The sequence below is a fragment of the Cyprinus carpio genome, chromosome A7, assembly GCF_018340385.1.
Source record: "Cyprinus carpio isolate SPL01 chromosome A7, ASM1834038v1, whole genome shotgun sequence".
Classification (NCBI taxonomy): domain Eukaryota; kingdom Metazoa; phylum Chordata; class Actinopteri; order Cypriniformes; family Cyprinidae; genus Cyprinus; species Cyprinus carpio.
In genome coordinates, this window is record NC_056578.1 from 33,963,274 (window position 1) to 33,976,582 (window position 13,309).

Sequence of the window (13,309 nt, forward strand, 5' to 3'; positions counted from 1 at the left end):
GACCAACTGTCACACCCTGCTTGTACGACAGAACACCAGTGTAGAATTTATTTATTGCTTGTCTCCAAGTATTCATGTCTTCACCAGATGGAATTCCTGGACTACCACAATATTGTTATGAAAAAGAATGCTTGGAGAAACATGTGTCTGCCATATTACTTTAGAAGCTATTCCGTATCATAGCAACTGAAAACGCTGCGGTGCAGAAGCGTTTTTCAACTGGCTAAAAATGCTTTGGTGGACACGGCCTTAGGGTTGGGTGAAATCCACAGAAGATTTTTCTACCTAAGAATAGGGTTTTATTTACAATACCTTTTTTTTAATGTAGTATGAACTACAAAGTTTAACAAACTTTTCCACTTTCTGTCAGAATCAGGCACTTCTGTCGATGATTATCTTGTTGCACAGCTTAACTGATTAAAACTTCTAATTAAATGGTAGGACCGGTAATCGTACACACACCAGGTTGGATAGAGAGGGTCATAAAGCATAAATGAATCTAGTTATTCTAGCTATCTGTCACAAATTTAACTCTTTTTCTTTTCAGTCTTTGGTTTGCTGACTGATTTGTGAAGGAGACACAGAACAGAAAGTTCACACCCACCAGTAAAGCTCATAAGTTTTTGTTCAAACCAGAGATTATTCACTGTGAAGTCATGCGCAGTGTGAATGGGCCTTAACAACCTCATGGTTCATTGTGGATGTGCAAGACTGACAAAAGCACAAACAGGGTCTGGAGCAAGAATTATGTTTGGAAATGCATTTTGTTTACTGTGTTGTTGTGTTGGACCCTCTTTACTCTGCATCTTTAAGTCTTTTATCCTTGCTCAATGAAAGGTGCTCTTGGAGGAGTATATGATGCTGATGGCGATGGAGACTTTGATGTAGAAGATGCCAAAGTTTTTTTAGGTGAGTGGAATTTACTTGTGTATGTGGCTTTTTTCCTGCATCACTGACTGAGGTGACACACGCACACAGTCTGGTTCACTATCCTTGTAGGGATTCCCCATAGGTGTAATGGATTTTATACTGTACAAACTGTATTTTGTATCGCCCTACACCCAAACCTACCCCTCACAGAAAACTTTGTGCATTTCTACAATCTCAAAAAAAAAAAATCATGCTGTATGATTTATAAGCTTCTGTACCCATGGGGACCTCAATTTAGGTCCCCACGGTAACACAAGTCCCCATGAGTTGGTGTGTATTCAGGTTTAAGTCCCCACCAGTATAGAAAAACCTCTACACACACACACATTTTTCAGACTTAAGATAACTAATTGGTCAAAACTAGCTTTTCCTGTGCCACTAAATTAAAATGTGATGGTAGTAGACTCCTCCGCTATGTCTCAAATGCAGAAGTGTGTCTGCATTTGAGGTTTCCTGTCATTTGATGGCGTTAGCAAATACTTAGCATGAAACTTAGTTTTGTGTTAGTAAGGCTGGCGTCTCAGCTCATAGTTGTTGTTTTTTTCTTCCTTTTTTTTTCTCTCTGTTATAAACTTTAGATCAAAAAAGAAGTGGATCAGAAAAGTTCTTCAAAGTTGTCCTAAGACAAGAATGGGTATTGTTTTGATTTTAGGACAACTTTGATGAAAGGTTTTGATCCACTTCAAATGTTGACTACTGTAGTCCTGACACATTCAGAATTATCACTGGCAATTGATGTGGCAGATTTGTTATCTTGGTAGTGAGCAGTAAGCTTTGTCTCATTAAGAACAGATGAGACATTGTCCTACTCAGATCTGTTTCACAGTATGTTCTCCACAAATGCAGGGCCACTTATTGAAAATTTATTTAATCATTTTTTTATTATTATTATTTTTATTATTAATTATAGAAGTGAAGAAAGAGTGGTTATTGACTGGAAATATTTTATTTGCACTAAACCTGCACATGAACATATGCTTTCTACAGCAAACACACATTGCATGGTTAAGTGACTCCACAAATTATCCTGCTCTGTAAGCTTCACATTGATGTGCTTCCTGAATGGGTTGTTACAATCTGTGGATAAAATCAAGTTGTTGTTGTGTTTATTATTATAATTTTTTTTTTTTTTTTTTTTTTGAATGCCAGGTAAGTATAAAGTGCTTGGCTTGTATGAAGTGGTTAATAACTGCTGTAGTGTTTTCTTGTGATGGTAAGCGTTTATTTATCTTTCTATGCGTGTGCATATGTACATTTCTATTTATAGGTATCATTCTTATAATTTTCTCTTCTTCAGAGAATGCTACTGTGGCTACTAAGGAAAAAACCTTAAAAAAAAATATCACAACGGAGGGAGACCGTATCCAAGCAGGCCATTCCAAGCGTACATGTAAAGACATTTTGTGGCTATCACGGCCACTTGTACCTATGTTTTATATTTGTCGATTGTGTTTGCTTGCACCGAGAAAGCTGCAAAATGATTTAGCTTTTCTGTTACACTGGCATGTTGGAAAGTATCCATTGGTGTGTTGTTTGAGGTCTTTGAAGAAGCATTTTATTCTGACTTGGCTCTTAGCACTCAAAATTGACTGAAGTGGATTCATGAGACTGGAGTGTATGTTTAAAAAAAAAACTTTTCAAATTGACAAATTAATGGTACGGAAGAGGATTAGGGCCAAGCAATAATAAAAAAATAAAACCATCTCGAGATTAAAGTTTACGAGATTAAACTCGTTAAATTTCGAGAAAAAAAAGTCGAAATACAATCTTGAGAATAAACTCATTAAATTTCGAGAATAAAGTCGTTGTGTTTCGAGAAAAAACTCGTAAAATTTCGAGAAAAAAAAAGTCGATATACAATCTTGAGAATAAACTCATTAAATTTCGAGAATAAAGTTGTTGTGTTTCGAGAAAAAAACTCGTTAAATTTCGAGAAAAATAGTCGAAAATAATCATGAGAATAAACTCATTTAATTTCGAGAATAAAGTCGTTGTGTTTCGAGAAAAAAATTCGAAATGAAATGTAGAGAATAACGCATTCGATCAGTGTTCATTGCATAGCCTATAGAGGACATGGCAGAGTTGGATCACTTAGTCAAGATATATTTTAGACTTTCTTTCAGTAACAAAGAAATACTATCAACTTTAGCTAATTATGACACAATAATAATTAGCACACGAACTTTAAAGAGAATTTGCAAGCGGCTAGGTCTTTTTAGAAGAAAAAATCAGTCCAATTTGCGATGTAGGCTACTCGCTTTTGTCCAACATGAAATGACAACCAGAGGACAAATGCAAGGTTATCGCTGGCTTCACCCAAATGCACTCTTGCACTTGGACAGCTATGATAAATTAAAAACCGTACGGCATTGCCATTAATGGCGTGTAATGTAATGAGTTTATTCTCAAGATTGTATTTCGACTTTTTTTTTTCGAAATTTAACGATTTTTTTTTCTCGAAACACAACGACTTTATTCTCGATATTTAATGAGTTTATTCTCAAGATTGTATTTCGACTTTTTTTTCTCTAAATTTAACGAGTTTAATCTCGAAACACAACGACTTTATTCTCGATATTTAATGAGTTTATTCTCAAGATTGTATTTCGACTTTTTTTTCTCAAAATTTAATGAGTTTAATCTCGCAATATATTGACTTTAATCTCGAGATGGTTTTATTTTTTTATTATTGCTTGGCCCTAATCCTCTTCCGTAGAATGGTTATTTGTAACAACAAAACAAAAGAAATTTACTTCCATTTTAAAATTATTTAATTCATGTTTAAAATATTATGTAAATGTATTTTATGAATAAATATAATTAGTTTTTGCAGAATGATTAAGAAGTATTTGGTGAATAGATTAAGAAAAGCAGTTGAAATTATTTATCAATTTATTATTATTGATATATTTAGCTGCATTTTTAAACAAAAACATGAATTTGTTTTAAATAAATGTCAATTTGAAAAGATTTTTTGCTTTTTTTTTGTTAATATAATGATAATTTCTGTTTTTATAATTAACACTTTTAATCGTTTTTTGTAATGGCACTCCTCCATGCAATTGTTGGCTGATGCATCACTTTGTAGATCCCTGCATGGTGCAGTCTGTGTTGCATCATTTTTATAGAGAAGGTCATCTGTGTGTAATGCAGTGTGCTTCAACAATATTTGCCATCACAACAGTAATGAAAACATTTTAATTTGCACATACAGTACTTATACTCATATTGTACTTGTACGGATAAAAAAATCTCTATAATTTTCTTATTAGGACATACAAGTTTTTACTTTCCCAAATTCAGTTAAAAAAAATAAATATATTTGACGTATATGACTATATATGACTGTTGACGTACGACGCTGCTGACGTGTTATCTTTGTTATTGGGTGCACCAGAAAACACGTCAGCAGCGTCGTACGTCAACAGTCACAGCAGTCGCGTTCACAACAGACCCGGAAGAGAAGAAAAAAACGCGGAATAAAGTCGTAATTTTTGTTATTTTTGGAACAAAATGTATTTTCGATGCTTCAATAAATTCCAACGGACCCTCTGATGTCACATGGACTACTTTGATGACGTTTTTATTACCTTTCTGGACGTGGACAGTATACCGTACATACATTTTCAATGGAGGGACAGAAAGCTCTAGGACTAAATCTAAAATATCTTAAACTGTGTTCTGAAGATGAATGGAGGTCTTACGGGTTTGGAACGACATGAGGGTGAGTCATTAATGACATCATTTTAATATTTGGGTGAACTAACCCTTTAATATATGGGTGTAGAGCGCACAATGGTTACAAGAGGGCGCACTTCCGACCAAAAGATAAACCTTTCATGCGGAGCCCCCCAGTCATTTTGCACCCTAGGCAACTGCCTATGTCACCTATACCACGGCCCAGCCCTGTTGTAACTGCATCTGGCAGTGGTGGATCCTGGCATGTGTAAGCAGCTGCCTAGGGCCACTTTCTTCTCTTATTTATACTTAATTTTAGGCGGCTTCTATAGCGTGATCTTAATGACAATGTCAAGAGCGCATATGCAATCCATGTACATCTAATGTGCGAGCACGAATCTCCACTCGCAAGCAGATTTCCTTCACTCACACAAAACTGGATGTGTGCTTTTAAATATACATTGCTCTTTTATGAATTGGCTCTGCTCTCGCTCAGATATTACGTGTACATGCTCAAACGTTTTCCTCGCATCACTGAAGACCAGAGAAGCTTTTTTTTTTTTCCTAATTCAGGTGAACAGTAGGCATTTCTCACTAAATGGAAGCAAGCTGTATATAGTCAGCCTTTTCTAGTTATTTATTTTATTAATACTTATTTTAGTTAAGTGCTTAAATTGTAGATATGCATTTATTAAATTTATTTTATTAAGTGCATTTGTATTTTGTTGTTTTTGTTATATAGTTACACAATAAAAGCGAATCAACCAGGTTCCAGAAATAATCACAGATGGTGCTTTTGAAATTAGTAAGGGTGCTCTAGTCTTTATGCACATTTTCACACATTTTGTCTCGTCTATTGCTATGGTCATCACCATTTCAAACACTGCTCCTTCGAGAGCAATTCCAGCATAAATATACAGATGTCATTCCCAAAACTTTGCAACGTGTGTGTGTGGCCAAAACACAAAGTTCTACATCTTAAATTGACTGCCTAGAAAGCTCACAAAAACCGCTCATAATAACCACTAAAAAGCTGTCAATCTTTGTTCATCGCGATCTCACAAAGTTGTGTTACCAATGAATCCCCCCACATGCTCGCAACCTGTGTCAATTGGCGCCTGGCTCCGCATTTAAAACAAGTGTAAATTCAGTCTAACTGCTTTGCTAATTTCACTAAGATGAAATGAAACATTCAGCACATTTTAAAACTTGTTCTTAAAATCCAGTTCTTTATTTACACAAAATAAACTAATCTTTCATGTGAAATTCAGTAATTAAGTAAATTCTGTAAAAGTATTAATACCATACCATTAATACCATTGTTATATTCCCTGCTGAAAAAATAAAATAAAAACCAATAGAACCCCTCCCAAAACACAATAGAAAATTTAATGAATTTAAGGGTTATAATGGGAATTATATTGGCTTTAATGTCAACTATAATGATGTCTACTGGTATTTGATGGATTCTATTGGTGGGATGTAATCTGGCAGATGGGAAACAATAGAACAACAGTAATTCCTATTGGAATAATGCCCAAAACACACTACAAAAAGGAATTTTGTAATTGTTTTAATGGAAACCATAGGAATTTCTGTGACGGTTTCTATTGTTTTTTTTTTCGATACACATACCATGCTGCACACTATTGACAATGTTAAGCTGAAGCTTGACTTTAATTAAAATCGCAATTAGATATTTTCCCCAAATCGCTCAGCCCTAGTAGGCATGTTAAACAGCTTTTGAGCTTGCAGCCTCTGCACAGTAACGACCAGCTTGTGCGAGGAATCAACTTCCTTTCCTCCGCACCTGGTTGAGCAGCAATAACACATGGAGAGACACAAAAAGAGAGAGAAAGAGAGCACACAGCAGCACATAGCAACCAACAATATTACATAAATAAACACGGAACGTAACAATACTGTATTCTATATACAGTACCAGTCAAAGGTTTGGGCACACGAATGGGAAGTGTGTCGAAACTTTTGACTATACTGTACTGTAATATAGCCTACACATAAAGAATATCGGCATCAGTCTTTTTTTACTCCCTAATAAAGGTATCGGCATCGGCCCCATAAAACCCATATCGGTCGGGCTCTGTTTAGGCTCCCTAGAAAAGTGTGTGTGTGTTGTTCTTTTTTATGATTAGCTTCATTAACAAGTGACTTTCCTGTGGGCACACTTCTGTTTAGTCTCAGTCCTCAGAATGGTGTGAAAATGCTTTTAATTTCACTATTAAAGGGGTCATATGATGCTATTTCAAGTTTTCCTTTTTTCTTTGGAGTGTTACAAGCTGATTGTGCATAGATAAGATCCCTGAAGTTGCACAGACTAAAGTCTCAAAACCAAAGAGATATACTTTATCAAAGTTAAGACTCTGCCATGCCCCCCCCCCCCACAAACAGGCCCCAACATGTCTACGTCACTATGTGGAAATATTTGCGTAAAAATACCACCCGTGGTTTCAGTAGCTGCAGTTAGTGTTGAAGCAGCCATGTCAAGGAGATGCTGTGTGTTTCTAGGTCAGTGGTTTTCAAACCGGTCCTGCGAGCACCCCCAGCACTGCAGATTTTCTGTGTCTCCCTCATCTATCACACCTGATTCAACTTATCAGCTCATTAGTAGAGAATGCAAGACCTGAAATGGGTGTCAGATATAGGGAGACATACAAAATGTGAGGTGCTAGGGGTGCTTGCAGGACTGGTTTGAAAACCACTGTTCTAGGTGAAAGCAAAGGCACTTTATTTGGCCTTATGGATGACAGTTTCGTGAACCTAGGAGAGGAGGTAATTCTGACTTGCTTCGAAAATCTGGCGCTTCTGAATCAGCTACGGTAAGTATGTTTTGTTATTAGTTTAAGTATTTGCTATTGACTGTTCAAATGCTGAGTTTTGCGCATTGTGTGTGTGTGTGTGTGTGTGTGTGTGAGAGAGAGACAGGGTCACATCACAGAGTCAGCTGTCTTAACCGTCCGTGGCTTGTGTACTGTACACACATTCGAGCTTCATCACTGTGTCTGGCACACTACTCCACTTTCTGTCTTGAACTGATGGTAAAACTAAGGACATTATTAACTGTCTTTACATTTATTTTGAAAGATGAAGCTCGCGATTATGGAAAGAGGCCTTACATTTCCGACAAGTGTTTGCGGTGTTCAGCCAATCACAATGCACTGGGTCAGTTGGCCAATCAGAGCAGATTGCGCTTGTCTGAAGGAAGGGCATTGTAGAAAACGACGTGTTTGAGAGAGGCGGGGCATAGAGGACCTACATCAGGGGTGCCCAACCCTGCTCCTGGCGATCGACTGTCCTGCATTGTTTAGCTTCAACCCTAATCAAACACACCTGCCTTTAATTTTTAAGTGAGCCAGAAGACCTTAATTAGTTGCTTCAGGTGTGTTTGATTAGGGTTGGAGCTGAACTTTGCAGGACAGTCGATCGCCAGGAGCAGGGTTGGGCACCCCTGACCTACATTGTAATGTAATGTACAGTATTTGAAAAATAATGTGTTTTTTGAACATTTAAGCATGTCAACATATTCTGTTACACCATATACACAAAATAATGATCTTTAAAAAGCATCATATGACCCCTTTAAACATAGCCGTTAATGATAATTCACTTATTATTATTTTAATGAAATTTCAAGCATTTTGGTGATCTCTAATCATGATCATTCAAGATTTTTTTCTGACTACAGTGTTTACATGGAGTTATAGTGAACAAAAAGTTGACTCACCTTCTAGGATTTAATAATGCATTGGCCAGTTCTTTACCCAATTCCAGTGATCTCACTAGTTGATGCAGGCCAATATTTTGCCCCTTCTGGAATCTATTCCAGAGATTGGGAGCCAAATGCGAAAAAGCTCTACCTCCTTTAGTGGACTTTGCTATTCTAGGTACTATCAAAAGTCCAGCGTTTTGTGACCTTAGGGAGCGTGACGGGTTGTAGCGTGGTAGAAGACTAGTTAGGTACGCAGGAGCTAAACCATTAAGGGCCTTATAAGTAAGTAGTAATATTTTGTAACTGATACTGAACTTAATAGGTAGCCAGTGCAGAGACTGTAAAATTGGGGTAATATGATCATATTTTCTTGACCTGGTAAGGACTCTAGCCGCTGCATTTTGGACTACCTGTAGCTTGTTTATTGAGGATGCAGGACAACCACCTAGCAGTGCATTACAATAGTCCAGTCTAGAGGTCATGAACGCATGAACTAGCTTTTCTGCATCAGAAACAGGTAACATGTTTCGTAGCTTGGCAGTGTTTCTAAGATGGAAGAATGCTGTTTTTTTTAACATGAGAAATATGATTTTCAAAAGACAAGTTACTGTCTAATATAACACCCAGATTTTTGACAGTAGAGGAAGTAACAGTACATCCGTCTAGCTGCAAATTGTAATCTACGAGATTCTGTGTAATGTTTTCTGGTCCAATAAGTAATATCTCTGTCTTATCTGAATTTTATTGGAGAAAATTATTGGTCATCCAATCTTTTACATTTTTAACACACTCTGTTAGCTTAGATAATTTTGAAAGTTTCACCTGGTCTTGTTGAGATATATAGTTGAGTATCATCAGCATAACAGTGGAAACTAATCCCGTATTTTCTAATGATATTACCAAGGGGCAACATGTATATTGAAAATAGCAGAAGACCTAGGACAGATCCTTGTGGCACTCCATATTTTACTGGTGATAAATGAGATGACTCCCCATTTAAATAAAGTGGTAGCGATCGGACAGGTAGGATCTAAACCATCTTAAAGCCTGCCCTTGGATACCTGTATAGTTTTGTAATCTATCTATGAGTATGTCGTATTCTATGGTGTCGAACGCAGCACTAAGATCAAGTAAAACTAGCAATGAGATGCAGCCTTGGTCTGATGCAAGAAGCAAGTCATTTGTAATTTTAACAAGTGCAGTTTCTGTGCTATGATGGGTCCTGAAACCCAACTGAAATTCTTCATAGAGATAATTTTTTTGCAGGTAGGAGCACAATTGAGCAGACACAACTTTTTCTAAAATTTTAGACATAAATGGAAGATTTGAAATGGGTCTGTAATTTGCCAGTTCACTAGGATCTAGTTGTGGTTTCTTAATAAGAGGCTTAATAACCGCCAGCTTGAATGGTTTTGGGACGTGACCTAAAGATAACGATGAGTTAATGATATTGAGAAGCGTTTTTTCTGCTACAGGTAACAACTCTTTCAGTAATTTAGTGGGTACAGGATCTAGTAAACATGTTGTTGGTTTCGATGCAGTGATAAGTTTATTTAGCTCTTCCTGTCCTATAGTTGTAAAGCACTGCAGTTTATATTTGGGTGCGATGGTTAAAACTAAAGTATTAGATGCTGTAGAATCTACATTTGTTATTGTATTTCTGATGTTATCTATTTTATCAGTGAAGAAATTCATAAAGTCATTACTATTTAACTGTGAGGGAATATTTAGATCGGGTGGAGTCTGGTTATTTGTTAATCTAGCCACTGTGCTAAATAAAAACCTTGGATTGTTTTGGTTTTTTTCTATGAGTTTGTGGATATGCTCGGCCCTGGCAGTTTTTAGAGCCTGTCTATAGCTGGACATACTGTTTTTCCACGCAATTCTAAAAACTTCCAAGTTAGTTTTTCTTCATTTGCGCTCAAGACTACGAGTTTCTTTCTTGAGAGCGTGGGTATTACTGTTGTACCATGGCACAATATGTTTTTCTCTAACCTTTTTCAATTTGATGGGGGCAACAGCTTCTAATGTATTAGAGAAAATAGTGCCCATGTTGCCAGTCATTTTGTCTAGTTCATGTGTATTTATGGGTACACAGCGCAGTTGAGATAAATCAGGCAGGTTATTTGTGAATCTGTCTTTGGTGGCTGGAACAATAGTTCTGCCCGGACGATAACGCGAAGCTATATAGTTATTATCATCAATACGCAGAATGCACGATACAAGGAAATGGTCAGTAACATCATCACTTTGAGGTACGATATCTATGTCCGTAAGATCGATTCAATGCGATATAATTAAATCTAGAGTATGATTAAAACGATGAGTGGGACCGGTGACATTTTGCTTTACTCCAAAACAGTTTAATAAGTCAGTAAACGCAAGTCCTAATGCATCATTTGAATTATCAACATGAATGTTAAAATCTCCGAAAATTAGCGCTTTATCAGCGGTAACCAACAGGTCTGAGAGGAAATCTCCAAATTCCTTTAGGAATTCTGTATATGGCCCTGGGGGTCTATACATAGTAGCCAGAGAAAGAGATACAATAGATTTATTTTGCATATCTGACAATGTAACATTAAGCAGAAGTATTTCGAATGATTTAAACCTGTATCCTGTTTCCTGGGTAACATTGAGAATATCACTATATATTGTTGCAACACCTCCCCCATGACCAGTCTGAAGGGGCTCATGTTTATAACAGTAGTTTGGTGTAGTAGACTCATCTAGACCAATATAATCATTTGATTTTAGCCAGGTTTCAGTCAAGCAGAGTACATCAAAACTATTATCTGTGATCATTTAATTTACAATAACTGCTTTGGGTGTGAGTGATCTAACGTTTATGAGCACAAACTTAAAAAATTGTTTTTGTTCATTTATTTTAAGTTTTTCTGGTTTAATCACGATAAGATTTTTTCATTAACATTACTGTACCTACATTTAATTTATATTTTGACCTCATTATTCGGGGGAACAGACACAGTCTTAATAGATTGGACAGCGCAAGTACTTCTAACATTTAAGCGGGTAGAACAAAAGCCATCATAGCAGTTATTTGAGAATTGGCTTACTAGTCAAATGGAGTGTAGAGTCCTGGAGATGTTGTCCGAGAGGAGATCCGCTCCGACTAGGCGCGAAAAAGCCTAGGACGCTCCTAGAAAAGATTCCAATTATTAACAAAGAGCAGTTTCTGTTCTTTACACCATGACAATAACCATTCATTTAGAGCAAAGAGTCTACTGAACCTTTCGTGTCCTCGTCGATACGTGGGCAGTGGTCCTGACACGATGATTGTCGCCGCGGGCGTCGGTGCTGCGAACCATCTCGATCAGGCTCCTGAAGTCCCTCTTCAGTGTCTCCGTCTGCCGCTGCGTGGTGTCGTTAACCCCGGCGTGAAGCACGACCGCTCTGGGGCTCTCGTCGGCCTTCAGGATCGCGGGCATCTGCACAGAAACATCGAGAACACAAGCACCAGGGAAACAGTGAGTGTGCACTTTACCTTCGGCTAACGCAGCACGGACGTGTTGGACGATGGAGTCTCCGACGATCACAGCGTCGCGTTCCGTCTCGCAGAGGGGAGAGAAGCGGTTCCTTGTGGAGATCTCGAAGACCGGAGGGGGAGAGGTCGTCGCCCGGGGCCTGGCTCATGTCCTCTGCTGCGAATGCACCCAGGGTCCATGGTGTCCCGGCGCGAAGGTGTCCCTGGAGTGAAGGACATCTGGGCAGATCGCGTCCTGGGTGCACCGGGCCTGTGCAGAGAAACACACGGGGTGGAGGTGGTGAAACTGTTAGTAGCGCACTGCATACTTGAAAGTGAAAGTGACGTGACATACAGCCAAGTATGGTGACCCATACTGGGAATTCGTGCTCTGCTTTTTAACCCATCCAAAGTGCACACACACAGCAGTGAACACACACACACTGTGAACACACACCCGGAGCAGTGGGCAGCCATTTATGCAGCGGCGCCCGGGGAGCAGTTGGGGGTTCGGTGCCTTGCTCAAGGGCAACTCAGTCATGGTATTGAAGGTGGAGAGAGCACTGTACATTCACTCCCCCCACCTACAATTCCTGCTGGCCCGAGACTCGAACTCACAACCCTTGGATTGCAAGTCCGACTCTCTAACCATTGGGCCACGACTTCCCCTTACCCTGGACTTGTGAGCGTCAGCCCGGGAGGTTTCCAGCGTGGCTCTCCGCTCTCTCAGCTGGGCCTGCCTCTGCTTCCAGGACCCGAATCTGCTTCTCCACGACCTGCACTCAAAGGTAGACAAACATCCGCCATTAAAGCAAGTAACAGTGAGTAAAGCAATTGTAATGTGTGTGAATAGAGTATTAGCGATGCAAGCGGGTTTAGCGATAACCACGCTGGTGATGCTAATGGGCTATAAGCTACTAGCGGACTCGGGAAATCAAAATAAAACTAGTGATAACAAGGTGCTCTGGTTGTTTTTGTTGTAGAATACGATAGAGGATATATTCACACATTATAGAAACGAAAATGATGGTGTATAAAATAGATTTCAACAATAAAAAATAGACGATAGAGAAATAACGTGACGGAGCTCAAACTAGAGGCATGCGGCAGCAACAAAACCATAAATGATGACAGAATTTATTTTTGTGTGAACTAACCCTTTAAAAAGTTATCTATTGAATTAACTAATGCAATCTGATATGATTCCTTGCTATCTCTTACCTAGTGCATTCTTAATTTTATTTATTTATTTATTTATTTTTTGTTCAGTTATCTTTTGGTATTTAGCTAAAGGTGTTTGTGCCAGACATTGGATTGCTGTTTTAGTAGAGCATGTGTTCTCTAACTTGGCAGTTGCAACAATTACACAGCTTTCAATTACACTGGTCATTCATTCTTCTAACTTCTGTTTGCCCCTCTTTCACTGCAGATGAGAGACCTAAAGAAGTGGGGCTTAAAAAAGACAGAGGTACTTAGCATGAGTTATGGAG

General features: G+C 38.3%; 1 protein-coding gene across 5 annotated transcripts in view; it reads left to right on the top strand.

Moving 5' to 3' along the window:
* The window catches only part of LOC109056419 (aspartyl/asparaginyl beta-hydroxylase-like), a 62,310-nt gene that overhangs the window by 15,276 nt on the left and 33,725 nt on the right, over nt 1-13,309 (top strand). For 3 of the 5 annotated variants that reach the window (XM_042760895.1, XM_042760894.1, XM_042760896.1), the window contains exons 3-4: nt 838-909; nt 2,228-2,320. In XM_042760895.1, the coding sequence (XP_042616829.1) occupies nt 838-909; nt 2,228-2,320 (165 nt within the window). The remainder of the gene's footprint in view (nt 1-837; nt 910-2,227; nt 2,321-13,309) is intronic. The other 2 variants (XM_042760898.1, XM_042760897.1) reach the window with 1 other exon arrangement.